The sequence below is a fragment of the Bombus flavifrons genome, chromosome 18, assembly GCF_040668555.2.
Source record: "Bombus flavifrons isolate JBK064 chromosome 18, iyBomFlav1_principal, whole genome shotgun sequence".
Taxonomy (NCBI): Eukaryota; Metazoa; Arthropoda; class Insecta; order Hymenoptera; family Apidae; genus Bombus; species Bombus flavifrons.
The window spans coordinates 1183926-1200186 of record NC_138459.1 but is presented as its reverse complement, the minus strand read 5'-3'; the positions used below and the strand labels follow the sequence as shown (position 1 = coordinate 1200186).

At 34.2% G+C, this 16261-nt stretch overlaps 1 protein-coding gene across 1 annotated transcript in view; it reads left to right on the top strand.

Moving 5' to 3' along the window:
• Positions 1–16261, top strand: part of CAP (Cbl-associated protein) — a 413875-nt gene that overhangs the window by 275784 nt on the left and 121830 nt on the right. Inside the window, exons 10-11 of the mRNA XM_069131258.1 lie at positions 11651–11853; positions 12804–12996. Coding sequence (XP_068987359.1) covers positions 11651–11853; positions 12804–12996 — 396 coding nt within the window. The remainder of the gene's footprint in view (positions 1–11650; positions 11854–12803; positions 12997–16261) is intronic.

Below are 16261 nucleotides of genomic sequence, written 5' to 3'. Positions count from 1 at the left end.
AGACACGGACTATCGAACTTGTCAACGTACAACATCCAATTAGGAAAGCTATTAACGCTTAAGGTGGAGGTAGATTAAGAATGCAGAGTAATGCTGTGCTTTGCTGATTTATTTGAAGAGTATGATTGCGCGGTGAAGGCTGTTCGAGGACTCCTGGAAGAAATCTAACCTGGTCCTTATATACTAGCTCTCCGTCCTGGGGTTTTCCTTCTCACCGTGGTTTTTATGGGATGGGGATCTATTCCTTCCAATTTTCTCTGGTGTTGCTGAATAATACCAGATGTTTACTTTAGAGCGGATTCATCGAGCACTTAGGTTGTTAGTTAGCCTCATGACGAGATCTTCATCGTAAAGTTTACAACGTGGCAGGTACAAACTTCGGACTTTCCCAAAAAAGGCTGATGTGCTGTCCAAGTCGTTAACTGAGAGTCTCCCAAAATCCCAAACAATGTTCATGGTTACTAATTCTTAATTGCTTTTAATTATAATAGTGTTCCTGCAAATTATTGTTACTATAATGAAAATCTTATTGTGATAACATCGGTATATTTAACACAAGTTAATTTTTGACTAAGTTATGGCAATAGAAACATTCTAAATCAAGGTAATATTTAACCGGTGTTTTATTTTTATTTTCAAAAACTGTAACCTATTTTTCCACTAGTAGCTTCAGACAATGATTAAAAAAAAAAAAAAAAAACAAACGGATAGATTCTAAATACGCATATTGCATATTGCAATATACGAGAAAAATGTTAATTATTATTTGTACAAATCAACGAAGGATTCAGTTTGATAATTAAGTAATGATACATCATTTATCGATTCTAGAAAAATTCTTCTATATCAATTTTAAGAAAAGAAAAAAGAAAATGAGATACTAAACATCAATTTTGATCTAAATTCAGCTTTTGATTCAAATTAACAAGGACAGAAATTAATTTTTATGTAACTTGCCGCCCATAAGTATTAGGACCCTGGTTACGTTTTCTGGAAAACTAAAAATAAAAAATCTTAAATTATTATTTTAGTATTTAGTATCTTACATTATAAGATACATATAACGCGATCTTAATAGCCGAAATAATGGTATAGGAACACAAAATTTACACTTAGAATTCATATTAGAATAATTATATATTTATTTGATAAACGATTTCAAAGATATTCATCGATACATAGTTGCACGTGCCTCAGCACTTCCATACCCGACTGTTAATCGACCGAACAGTTTACATTCATTTGTTTTCCAGACGCCGCGCACACACATACTTCCATTCACTGATATTCTCATACAAGTATTACTACTAGGCATCTAACCTAGTCTAGCACGTAAAATTATACATATCTCAATAGAAATATTAGATTTCTTAATCAAGGTCATGTAAACAAATCTGGGCTTTCCTATATCAAAAGCATTGACAAAACCATGATCATATAAGCAGGTTTCGATACTGTCCAAGGAAAATTGTCCGAAAATTAAGTCGTGATCGTGACTAATTTTGGAAAATAAACACGAGAAAGTTCTTACGAGACAGACAGAGATAAGTACAATGTTTTTATTTCTGTCTGAGACATTATAGTATATCACTCATGCACGGAACCTTCTTGTCTTCCATGTTGAATTTTCACAACTAATCACGACCATGATCATACGACAGGTCTCGATGCTCACACTGAAGCCTAGGCAAAATGATCCGAAAATTCGGTTGTGACTAGTTGGGAAAAATTAACATGAAAGACGAGAAGGTTCTCGTCCTGCGCATGCGTGACATGCTATGAATGTCTGAGACAAAGACAGAGATATTTTACTCATCTCTGTCCCGCAAGAACCCGGACTTTGTCGTCTTACATGCTGATTTTTCATAATTAGTCACTACCGGTAGGTTTTCCTTAGACCGGTGTATGAGTGTCGAGACCTGTTAATATGACTGTAGTCCACACCACGATCGTATACACAGGTCTAGAAACTCTCATAGCACGTTGACTGCCACGACACTCGTATACAGGTGTCAGCAAAGTTTCTGGTAGGGCCGCGTAACCCGTATTCGGGTGTCGCTTATTTGACTACTTGCGAAGGATCGTCGTAGGTATTTGAAAAGATATTCCAGAGGAAATAATAAAACTATTGAATTGTTATAAAAGTAATACGAAAATGGTTTATTAAAAAAATTATTTACTCGCATTACTAAAATATCGATGGGAGTACCTAGCAGAGAACGCTTGATACTGCGGCACGCGTGGTCTGACGGAGATTTCCTTGAAAACACGCGTGGCAGTCAACGTGATTAGAGGAACACGTTAAGTCGAATTCAACTTATCAATAACTGTGTTAGAGAGAGAGAGAGAGAGAGAGAGAGAGAGAGACCGAGAAACAGCTAGACTTCATTTGTTGAACATCGAATGATTAGGTATGAAATGATGAAAATAATAGGTGATCTTGTAGAACCATTCCGTCCTCTCCGATTTCGATGATTTATAAATATGTTACAGAAATCAGCATTTTTAACACCTTTCTGTTATACATATAATCGTCGGCCTCGTTTAATTTCCGAGATATTCGCGACAAAGGAAGCTGGTACTGTCGATACCACCTCTTGCATGTGTATTTCTGCATATAGTTGTGCGTTTGTGGCTGTGTTGTTTGCCGGCCATTTATTTTCTGTTTGTAAACGAAGGTTGCGCGAGCTTAAAGACCTCGTGCAGAACTGCATGTGTGAGGCTGCAACAAATGTCTGTTATAACTCACTTAAAAGTGAATATCGTCAATGTTTGGGTTCGATTTCTCAATCCGGCCGCCTCGCGGCGGCCGAGAATACTTGCGTGAACTAACAATAAATTAATTATAAACATAATAAGGAAATGAATAATTGATATTATTTTATGAAATAGAATAATCGTTATTATTTCACGCAAGCGTAGCCGGTCGCCTCACAGCGGTCAGATTGAAAAATCTAACCCAAACCTGAACTCAATTCATTGATAATATTCACTTTTAATTGAGTTGTAACAGTTATAATTATAAGGTAGTTAACGTTTCTACAATTTCACCTAAATTATTATATAATTATGATATAAAGATATATTAAAACATAATTATGATTATGATATAACATTTTTGTTCCAACTTATATTTTCAGAAGTAGATTTTTGGTGTTCCAAATTCTAAAAGTTGATCTAAAGCCTAAAGCTTCCACCCACTAAATAAATAGTAACATTTTATGCCGGCTTCTTTTGTTCTTTCACGGAGTTCTGTGAAACAGCGGAGTACGGAGCAAGACCGTGAGCCGCAGCCCGCTCATTCAACATATGTTACGATTGTATGTATGGATTTACCGTTAGATGATTTACATAATAGTTTCAGGTGGGAAACATATGATCACGTTACACAACGAAACCTATCTACTTGATTAGAGCGTCTTTCTGTGGATAAGTTGATCGACATTTGTCGGTTATTAAAAACCTTACCTGCCCCGTAAGACTTTTCACATCCGGATATGTGACTGTGGTCCACACCAGTCTATATGACTGTGGTTGGTACGAGTGATCCGGCTATGTGATAGCGTCGATGTGCCAGGTACTGTGATTCAGAAGTACGTAAACTCGCTAAAGTAAACCATCCAACCAAAATTGATTTCGGATAATCAATATCCTACTGGATTTTCTGTTAAAAGATCTGTAGAGAGACTGACTAGACTCCGATTTTGATTATTTTTGTCTATGTTGTAGAAGTCGACAATTTGAACAATTTTTCTCTATATACATAAGGGCTGAATTCGCGTAGTTTCTGAGATATTCGTGAAAAACAACCAGTAACAGAACTGTGAAATCTGTCTATAGTTGTGCGTCTGTGGTGGTGTATAAGTTAGTATTAGTTGCGGACCACTGGCCGCTTATCTTCTGTTTATAAATAAGGATCGGGTGAGCGCCGTGCGAAGATACAAGAAATGTTTACTACAGAGTTATCCACTTAAGTCGGAACCCGCGCACGTGAGAACATATGAGAATGGCAACAGTGTAACATGCACGCCATCTATGAGCTGTTGTTAGAAGTATAATTAGGCGAGAATACAGAGCGGTTTAGTAGTCGCCGGTGGACTTTAAATTTGCCGTCAAAACAGGGAGATGATGATCGCTGAGAAAGCGAGCTTCATGTTTTCGTTCAACGATTTCATGCGCTTCTACGTTTCTGAAGCTTCGAAGCAAGCAAGGAACAGACAATTTCCATCCTTCGTCGACTAGTCCGAACGAACTCGAGTACCACAGTACGAAGGTTAAATTAATTTCTGTTTTTGTAAACTGCACTGTTTAAATATGAATTTTAGATTGAATTCTGTATTAAATATGAGATTCTTATTCTATCTCAATTGCTTTCCTTGTTCCATATTCTTGCATTCAACGTATTCACAACAGAGCGATCCAAAATCAGATAATCAGAAAAAGAACCTCGATGTTTGTATGAATGTGAATAATTTCAATTTTTTAATAATTTTGGCAGTTGAATGTATTTTTAAATGAAAAAAATTACGTTATAATCACATTTCAGGTAAGCATAATTCAAGATATCAGTTACGAAAAAAAAATTGAGCTACATTTGGGAACAGAACTGTGCTTGCTTACTTCGAAGCCTGAGGAGCACACGGGAATTTGAAGTCGTCGGGCGAAAACGCGAGCCTCACTTTCTCAGCGATCGTTTTCTCTTTATTGCGACGTCAAATTTAAAGTCCTTCGTTGACAGCTAAATCGCTCTGTGTTCTCGCCTAATTATACTTCTAGCAACAGCTCGTAGATGGCGAACGACATTAGATGGTAGTAGTAAGTGTACACGTTACACTGTTGCCATTTTCGTATGTTCTCGTAAGCGTGGATTCCAAGTTAAGTAGATAACTCTGTATATATGTATAAATATATTATACCATACCTGCTGGGTGAATCACGAAACATCATCAATTTAGATTATTTTGTTGTTAATGGACTGATTGAAAATTTTTTTGTCTGATATAACATGATTCAAAGAGACCGTTAAGATAATTATAATAAATTCCATTTTTGTTGTTTGTTGTTCTGTTGTTTAGGTTTTCCTGTTTTTGAATTTTCAAAGTCTTCAATTTTTTATGAATAAACTTTTAATTTTCTTGCACTTCCTTTCAGCGGGTATAAGATATATTAAGACGCATTCGGTATGTATTATGTTTTCTGTCTATCTAGACAGAGGAAACATTTAACAAATATCGATCTAAGTTCGTGAAGCAGTCGTTAATTTTGCGTTTACCCAAGTGTATTGCAGCTGATGGACGTCGGTTTGAATATCGTCTTAATCAAGATAAAGGATATCTTTGTAATGTTTCTTCGGTTGAGGTGGAAAAAAGATATTTGACACATGTCAAATTCGTCTAAATATCAAGTAAAAGATAGGTGTGAACAAAATTATAAGTTCATCTATAATAAAACTGAAAATGGACTTGAAAATTACGAAAGAAAAGAAGTGACTTTAGTATAATCATCTTAAAGATGTCATTAAGCCATGTTATACCAAACAACAATTTTTTCGATCATTTCACTAACAACAGAATGATCTAAATTGATTATGTTTCGTGACTCACTCTGTATGATGATACTAATTTTAATCTTCTTGACCTGTAAGCTTTTGCCAACATAAATAACATTTTATGTTTTATATGTATACATATATCTACGTGTGTATGTCTGTAACCTATTTCATGATTCATGAAATTCAAAATAGTCTTCTTAAATAACACATAGCTTTGAAGTACATTGAAGAAAAATTTGAAATGCAAAGTATTTTTAAATAAATGTTTTCATTTACAGTATTTTTACTATAATAACACTTTTAGCATTAAATCAAAAGATCTCAAATTACACATGGAGATATACTATACTATACAGGATGCTTAGTTACAAATGTAAAAGAATTCAAGGGACGATTCTTAAAGTTAAAATAAGATTAAAATCAGTGATGAAACAATTGTGTTATCGGCTTTATTTTTTAGTTATTGATTATTCATAATTAGCCGAAATAATTGCGCGAACGGAAGTATGTCAGCCTAAGCAGCCGAAACAGCGATTCTCAAATCAAACGATATATGGGCAGTAGGTTGCCTCATACAAGTAGAGAAGAAGATTATGACATTCGAAGATGTAAACCATTCTGCGCGGTGTTTTGTAAGAAAAATCGTGGATTAAACGTTATACCTGGCTACTCATTAAAATCCATAACAACATATCGGAAACCGTCTTATGGAATTGTTTAGTGGAGAGGATTAATGTTTTCTCGTTTCCTTTGCCTCCATAAATAATTAATAAATGATATCACATATAAACAATGTTTATACAAATTTCACATACGCACCGCGATCGTCCCGTTCGCGGGTGTTCACAGAAAAATCGCGTATGCATTCAACATTCTTGATGTGCTACTAAATGTGGTCGAACGCTGTCTTGCACGAATCACACATATTTTCCACACAAATATCTCATTAACATACATACACATGAACTAAAGAATGAAGATACATATATGTGTACATTTACTAATTTGGAATTCACAAATATTTAAATATATATGTCGGGTTCGCATTACAATTAGGGTTAGGGGCGTGAAACGAATCTTCATTTAAATTAGACATTGTTGTTATGCAATAGAGAAGATATTTACTAGTACAAATACAATTATCGCAGAATTTGACAAGTAACCGTGGTAATTAGATACTCGAGATGCTAATGACAATGATCCTAGGTTCAATAACGAATCCGCGGTCAACGGGTTCACAAAATGCGCTTTGGTACAAGTATTACCGAACTAACTCCTTGTTAAAACGTAGAATATTCGCCGAGCGTAAAGACGCTATGTAACTCGCTAATGAGACCTCACAAGAGAATGACTTTCCGTCATGATGATGCTGCAGAGGAAAACTATGATGGGGTGTGTCTAAGGACACGAGATCATCGGATTCGTCGAGGAAAGCCTTCGTTCGGAAAGTGAGGGAAACAGACATTCCTGTTAATTTCTATATTGGTGGTTGAAGTAGGATGCTAACCGCCCTTGAGAGAAAGTTGTTAGCGGGAAGAGTCGTTCGTGAGAAAAGCAGATTTCCCGTATCCTCCCGTAGTAGGTGGTAGATTTAGGGATTGTTAGGATAAAAACTGTTTGTCCGTTTAAAGGACCTTAGTTAACTAAATCCTAAGATTTATTCTAAGCTCCTCAGGCTAGCTGAACATGTACTGCGGAGATGCATCGATATCTGGTAATCATCTTGCCCGAAGAATAGGGTCTGTGTGTGGCGAGCCACGGTACAAAAACCGTTGGAATGTTTACTGTCGCGTGCCGCTACAACTATTTCTTTTTAGGAGAGCTATAGAATTACCCTATGTTAGTTAAAAACGTTCATCCCGTGACCGCGGCTTCGTTCAGCGACTTGTCGCCTCGAGCCCAAGCTCACTATCACAAATCTCGGACAATTATAATCGAGTCAAATTATAGAGACTAAAATATTGGGGGTTTTCCGAAGAATTCCAAAGGGAGGGCCCCAGTGTCCTTTCATCTCTGACATATATATATATTTATATGAATAAATAAATAAATATATATATTTTAATTATATTATAATCAGTCGCAAATCAAGAATTGTCAGAGCACCAACGTATTATGCAAGAAGTTGTTTAAAAACGTATTGAATCGTGTTGTTTATTATGGTGCTATGTTGTATAAATTGTACAATACAAATTGTATCGAATTGTGTTGTGCTAAATTGTAAAACATCGAATTATTAGGTTTGTTCAATTTTCGTTCTTTAAAATTTAATAAACATACTTCTTCGAACCAAAATCCTACATGGACACGATATATCATATCCTGCGTAGTTATATGTATATTTAGGAATAATCAACGCAAAAAAATAGAAGAATTACCTTGTTTCATAATTTGCTTGCCATATTTTCTTCTTTTATTTTGTTCGGTGCAATCTGTCTTCTTCTCTCCTTCTCTTCTTTTTTCTATTTCTCTCCTTCCCTTTATTCACGTTTCCTACATCCAGATAATTATTGTTATATCGTGTAATTATATATATTGTATTCTTACTGCTTGTAATTAAAGATATGTTGCTCATTGATTTGCCATATTATCCGAATTTCTTTTCCAAATTTACATTGATGATGATGTACGATACTTTGTCTTGACAATTTTAATGCGAAGGAAACGTTTCTTTTGTCTCTTTTATTTTTACTTCAAATATTAGGAAATAACTCATATATTTAATTATATTGTAATTGAATATTCAATTATTAACATATATATGTACTTAACTCATTTGTCCTACGGTAACTGTAACAGAACAGAAATTTCGTCTTTTTATTTTCAGTTAACAAATTTATGAATTTAACCATTTATCTTCCCGCCATAGTAACTTTGTTTCATTCTATCGGTTAAAAATCAGAGGATAAACTATGTTTAAAGGATGAAGAACAAATAAATGTTGATTTTAATAGAAATTTTATCTTTTTACTTTTAAGAAAAGTCTTTCCTTTACAACGACTTATAAAAATTTGATATACGATCTTTTTCGCTGTTTTATCACACTTTAAATGAAAAGTATCCGCTAACATTGTAATTATCCAAGATGTACCACGGAATTGCATAGTGTTTGAAATTACGTAGAACTTGTACCTTGTTTGTGATATGTATGATAAGCGCGTGTGTTTAGTAATGCTTCTGTAGTGTGCGAGTATAGTGTGTTTGGAAACGAGTATTAAATCGAATTTACACTTCCTTTGTAGAGACAGGGCGGATGAATGTTGCATTCCTCCAAAGTGAAACAATAAATTCGGCTTTGTCCTCTCATTGCCTTGTCACTTTTTGGCATCGTTCGTGCATATTCGTACAGCGTCCTTTAATTCTTAGGGGAAACTGTTTCAAACCCTCCGAAGTGCATCTTCCAATCCCAATGCATCCAATATCACTAGAAGATGTTTTTCCAGATTTTGTAGGCGTTGTTCAAGAATAAGAATTAATGTGTAATCGATTAACATGTTGTGTATTAGTATAAACGAATGATGCCAAGAAGTGATAAGGCAACTAAGGGGTAATATTCGTTTCTAAATATGCTAAACTCAGCGCTAAATACTCGTACTATAAACACGCATACTACACGTGCACTGAACACATGCTTGACACACACGCACTGATACTAAGCACACATACGCTAGAAGCATTCTAAACATACACATTACACGAGGCACAAGTTGGACCACGGAATCTTATTGTTTATTTTGAATTATTCCAATGTTAGCTGCATACCTTTTGCTCTAAATGCGATGAGACGACGAAAAGAATCGTATACCAACTTTTTAGAGGATATTGTAAAGGAGAGATTTCCATTTATAAAATCACCTTAAAACGAACTCCAAGAAAATTTTTTAAACTCCGTACAGTCGTTTGAATTTATAAAATTTAAATAGAAGAGAAGAAAAGTTAATTTTCCAAGGCGTTTTCTAACAAAAAAGGATCTTTGAAAAGATTAAGTTCAAGACTGTGAAAGCAAAGAATTCCCCATTTAAAATGAACTGCGGTAGAGAGTTTTTTCTTTATGAAGTTACAGCAGTTTAAATATTGACAATTTTTCGGTCAAAATTCAGAGGTCCCTTAATTTTGTGGCGTAGTGAATATTGAAAATTTAAAAATTCTGTTAGAATTGAATCTTGGAATTAAGATTAATAAACTGTGGAAGACACAATGTTTGTGTTGAAACAATACTATATGATTTTTATTAAACAAAGTTATAGTAAAATACAAGTAAACGTTATGAATGTTGACAGTTGGCTAGTTATTCTCAGACTGACTAAGTGATCCATGGCCCTTGAAAAGATTTTGAACTCCCATTCTCTATGCAGTAATGAGTGTGACCTGTGTAGATGTCTTTGTAGCGGCACGTGTCACGGAACCTTCCAGCAGCTTCGCGATACAAAGCGCTATGCCGTCAAAGCGCGACACCGACGTGCCGAATGTTCCATCCATATCCTTATGCTTCTTCCGCCGAATTCTCGGAAGAGCATGCACGCGCTAGCAGCCGCGGTACATCTAACGAACGCACGCTAGTGGGGATAGCGCTGGGTAACGAAGGGAAGAATCCGATCGATCGATCACCTCATCTGTACGCGATTAATATCGTTGTATTCCAACAAATTCAGTGGTCCTTTAATTTTGTGGCGTAGTGAATATTCAAAATTTAAATCTGTCGCAAAAACACATATTCTATTATTACTCTCAAGAATTAAAATTCCAATGAATCTCACAAGAGGGGCAAAATCTTTGGAACAGAACTTGAACGGTTAATGACCATTTCAAAATTGCACGCGAAGTACGAATGAGGGAATGATTATCGTCGTCAGCATGTATGCCCAAAAATTTCTTCCGTCCTTTTCTAGAATCGATTTATCTAATGGAATGAGAAATCAGCATGGGAAGAACAATGTACCTTTATGCTTTGTTAGGCAGAATGTTTCGAAGAATCGATATACAGGTTGTTCGGCTACAGGTTTCCGACAATTTAAGAGGTGATTCTTAAAGCCAAAATAAGACGAAAATCAAGAATAAAAAAATTGAGTTTTCGATTTTGTTTTTTAGTTATTGACTAGTTATTGACTTAGTTATTTTAGTTATTGAACGAAAGGAGGTCAGCGCAAACAGCGGGACATACAGTGATACTCAATCTCAAAGAAGACCATAGTATTCAGAGACGTAAACAACCCTACGCGATGTTTTGCAAAGGAAATGGTAGATTGAACGTTAAACCTGCTGACTCGTGCAAATCCATAAGAGCATTTCGAAAACCACCCTATAAAATTTCCGAGTACATAGCTAGAGATCTATTAGAGATGGTCATTGGAAAAGTGGACTTCCTGTTTACTCGATGGGTTTCGGAAATATTTCAATTTTTCAAGTCGTATTTTTCAAGCATGGAAAGGAAAAAATTAGAAGAATACATTTAACATTTACATAACAAGAATTATATAACATTTCGTAGGAACTGTTGAAAAACCGACTGTAAGTTTTTCGGTAAATATTTGCTTTTCATCACAAAATTTCTAATAATACACACACACACGCGCGCGCGCGCGCGCGCCCACACACACACATTGTATATGTTAGTATAAATACAATTTATTTCAATAAATTACAATCCATTGTATAATTTTTACATGATAAATTATTTTTTAACACGTATTTCGTTTGTATTTATACTTTTTCCGTAATTAATGTGCAAGTTTTAACATTACGTTAAATGACAATTATTAGATTGCGGATTTTTATGGATTTATAGGAAATTTGAAAATGAAAAAATGCAGAGAATGCATAATATATCAATGCAGTATATATTTTATTATTACTATTATATATTTGATGCATTATATATTATCAGTGCATTTACATATTGATATAAAATAATATATCGAAATATATAAAATACCTAAAGTATAGTACTTTATTTAGTAAGTGAAACAATTGTCTATACCCACATTTCATTTTTTAAATGTGTCCATAAAAATATGAATATGTATAAATATCTACAGTCTAACAATTATGAGTACGAAATATTAATAACTATAATTTACTAATACGAATATTTGCTATTAGGCGTTTGGTCACCTGGAAGCGAGCCACCGCCACCCCCGAAGGAACCGAGTCCTGGACAGAAAGAACCTCCAAAGGATACTGGAATCCCTCCTGTCTGGACGCCTTCCAGCGCCGGAACCAGTCCAGTTCCTGAAAAAAAGGAATTTCGACCGGTGCAATTCGAAAGCCCTATTCTGAGCCGAAAAAAACCAGCGCAGCAAGAAGTAAGTTATCAAGAGACATATGCTACGATCCATTTCGTTCGCCCACAAAATTCAACGAGATTTAATAGTCTCGTTTCCACCCCACTAAAAATACGAAATGTAAACGTTCGTTGAAACGATCGAAATATAACGTTACTTAAAGGTTTATTATATTTACGTATTTATTTATAATATCAGATGTATGAAAGAATTTTGTGCTATTATTAGGTCTACCCGCCCCTGGAAATTTCTATTTGTTTTAAATACATCTCAAAGAAACTTCAAGTGTCTATAATCACATTGTTTCCTTGCTGAAACCCGTACAACAATATATATATAATATACCAGTAATATAGTGCCGTAAATGCACTTTTTGAACAAACACATTTTTTGTATTTTCATTGGTGAAAGGACCAAAGAATAAATTTGTAAATTAGTATAATTTTTCAGAAATAACCTTTATTGTTGAAAACCTTCAATAATTTCTTTATTATGTATCCTTCATCGATGTTACAGAACTTTTAAAAGCATAGAATTTTTTTCGACATCTACTCATTACTATTGGTTTATAACTTTTTGCAGTAGACGCTTACTTATTTGAGATACCTTCTCAAATATTTAGTTTCGTATGTTGTTCATGCACATGATCGCTTAATAATCTCTCATTTATTTTCAAAGGGATATTTGACTATACACGAATATTCATGTATGGTAATGTATAATATTTCGAGATTTGTGAAAATTTATTTTATTTACATAATTAATGTATTACATACATCGTTGAATTAAAATTAGGATTCAGCTACTTTTGAGTTTTCGAAAATTTAAAATCATTTAAGTCTATTTATTATTATTAGCCATTAGTTGTACGAATGTTTTAACAACACGAGTGTTAATAGAAATCGGAATTGCTTTAGAAATTTATATCAATTTATTATTAACGCTTTTTCTCCGTTCATATCATTTGTCAGAGTACACAGGAGGCTCCACCACCTTGGGAGACGGAAGAAGAAAAGAAAGAAACGTCACGAAGTTGTTATGACAGCAGTACGCGAATTGTCAATTCGCATTCAGCACCTTCGCAAGGATTAAGTTCATTAAGTTCAACACCTCATCTGCCACGTGCCCAGAATCCAACTATAACGCTGCTTCAGAAAGCAAGAGGTGAAAGACAAACCTAAACGTAAAAAATAGTTTCATATAAAAAAAGAACGAATAATAATGTTTTAAAATAATACGAAAGAACGTTTAAATATAACACGCGGAAATATAGCTTTATTTAAGAAATTAAAAAAAATTTTAATGTATATTTTTATATTTGTTATTATTACTATTTATTCGCTTTTATTTACATGTACAGTTGCACGTACTCGAATTTGTTCGTACTCGAAACAGAATAAGCTTCTTAACATTGAATCAAACAACTTGAGCTTTTTCGAGAAGTTGGAAGGATTAGTTTACTAAATGACGTGCAAAGGGCTTTTCGAAAAATTACATTTAATTGCAATTGCAAAGAACATAGTGAAGTAGTAAAATAGTAAAGCTTGTAATAAAAATTTAAGAAATACGTTCTGTAGATTTATGTCAGTTACATGTATACATATACATAAGCTGCAAATTTAATCAAAATCGCTTAATGCAGAAACAAGCCGTAGCCTTCGGAATCTTCAAATTTATTGCAGTAATAAGCTGAAAGTAGTGCTAGTAAAAAACTGCGATTTTCACTATTTTTAATCGTTTGTAGCACATAGCAACGCTAACCGATTTCGATAAAATGTATATAACTGATATAAATCTACAAAACACATGTTTAAAATCTTCATTGCAGTCTTAGATATGAAAGTTGTAAAAACCCATCTGTACTGTTTTCTGCGCAATTCCAACCAATTGCGATTTTTTCGAAATTCTTTTATACGTCATCTAGTAAATTAATCCTTTCAACTTTTCAGAACAACTCAACTCTTTTGGTTTCATTTTAAAAAAGTTTCTGTTTTAAAGGATGTACGATTACGAGTGACAGTAATATAAATTTATAAATGTATGAACAAAAAGAAATAAAAAGTATATAAAAAGAATGTATATATAATAGTAATAATCATTAAATAGCATATGTATATAAAACATATATATTATATAATTTTATAAATATTAAATGTGTTATATAATTACATGTTATACATTATATTGCATATACGAAACAATTATATGACAATTATATGTTATATATACATATTTAATGATTATTGTATATATCTTTTTTATATATTTTTTATTTCTTTTTTATGAGGCATTTATAAATGTATACAATTACTGTCACTCGTAATCGTACATCTTTGAAAAAAAAACAGAATAACATTTTTTAAAATTGGAACAAAAATGATTGTTATATATCCATTTATCTCGGAACACGCGATTCACTCGAATACAATTATCGGGATCCTTTATGGTGTTTTTGAAAATTAGCTCCGACCAAGTAATGGTCGGTTATCGTGAAGAGTGACGAATGAATTGTCCCTTTCGCTCGTTTACTTGATATCGTCGCGATCAATATTTACAACACCAGGCTACAGATGCTCAGCCATGTCGAGTTACATGAATTACAAATTTTGTAGGGTTTTAAAAAGTTATTACAAAGAATTTCCAATTGTCTGAACATGAATTCTATAAGGTGTATCTCACGTGCTCCCTCGTTTCTCATTCTTGCACTCAATGTATTCATAGCAGAGCAATTCGAAACCAGATAATAGCGACTAATTTATAGAATGCGGTCGTTAACAAATTTTAAATTACAACGTATATAAAAGAAAATATTTAACATGTTAATGATGAATTATCCTAGCTCAACGAAGTAAAGAAGAGTCTAGATGTTTGTGAGAATGTGAATAATAATATTGTACATAGTTACTTTTCGGACAGACGGCTGATTTAAAATCGATGTATGATTGTAATAATAACCATATATGTTATGGATTTTGGAAGTTAAATTCCAATATAGAACACATGAATTCCTTAGAATATAAAATTATATGATAATATTAGGTCGTCAGGAAAGTTCTTTTCCCGCTCGCCGCTCGGAGCCTTATTTCGTTCTGCTTAAGTAACAAACCACCAGATCACTCTACCGTCAATCGTGTGGTCGCTAGTTATCCTCTGGTAAGGCAAGAGAACAGTTCTCGACGTCAGTAGAAAGTGTATCGAGTTCTTTGCGTGATGAAATATGGAAGACCAAAAGATGCATTTTCGTCACGTTATGTTTCATTGCTTTAAAAAAGACAGTACGTCTAAAAACACTGCAAAGGAGATTTGTGACGTTTATGGTGATCGGTTTATAATTGTTCAAACAGCCCGGAATTGTTTTAGGAGGTTTAGAGCCGGAAATTTTAATCTGAAAGATGAAGATCGCAGCGAACGTCCATCCACCACTGATACTGATCTTATCAAGGCCTACCTCGATGAAAACCCAAGGTCTAGCGTTCGTGAGATAGCAGATACTTTAAACATTCCCCGAACAACGATTCATGAGCATTTAACAAAGCTGGGGTACGTTAATCGTTACGAAGTGTAGGTTCTCCATCAACTGTCGGAGAGCAATCCCCTAAATCGAATCTCGACATGCGATTTGCTAATTCAACGCAACAAAAGAGAGCCATTTTTAAAACACTTTATTACTGGGCGTGAAAGTTGAATTCTCTACGACAACACCGCGCGTAAGCGATCTTGGTCGAGTCGAGATAAGTGCCCTTTCAGTGAAAAATGGCATTACGAGGCTCCCGGAGAGATGGCAAAATGTGGTAGAAGAGAAAGGATCGTACATTATTTAAGAAAAGTACACAGGAGGAAATATATTTTATACTTACCTGCTATTAAAAAAACGAAAAGAAATTTCCGGACAACCTAATATAATTACTAATTCATGATTTTATTACTATTCTCTTATAATACGTTTCATTCTAGCCTTTTCATTTGTTTCAAGGGATTTAGTTTTAAACGTTTGGGGAGTAGAGAAAGTGTAAACACTTTTGGAATACAAATGATGAAAAATTGTGGAAGACAAAATGCGAGCGATGCTGATAGACGCGCATCTCTTGGGAGATTTTTGAACAAAAGTAGTCGTGACTGTAGCATGTACCAGAAATATAACGCCAACCGGTGTAAACAAAATGGCAACACCGCTAGAAGAGTAAGTAGGTAAGAAGCCGACTGCTTTGTATTTGAAGATATTTAGGAGTGTCGCATACTATTATATACCCAAAGAGGCAAGAAATAAGTTAGATAAAAGAGCAAAGAGAATATCTGTAAGTATATGTAAAGAACAGCTTACAGAATATATGATCCGAAAAGTAAGGAAATATAGGTGGCGAGGGCGGTAAAGTTTAATAAAAAAGTCAGCGGTTCTAAGCTGTTACAGGAAAGTGGATATGAAAGTGAC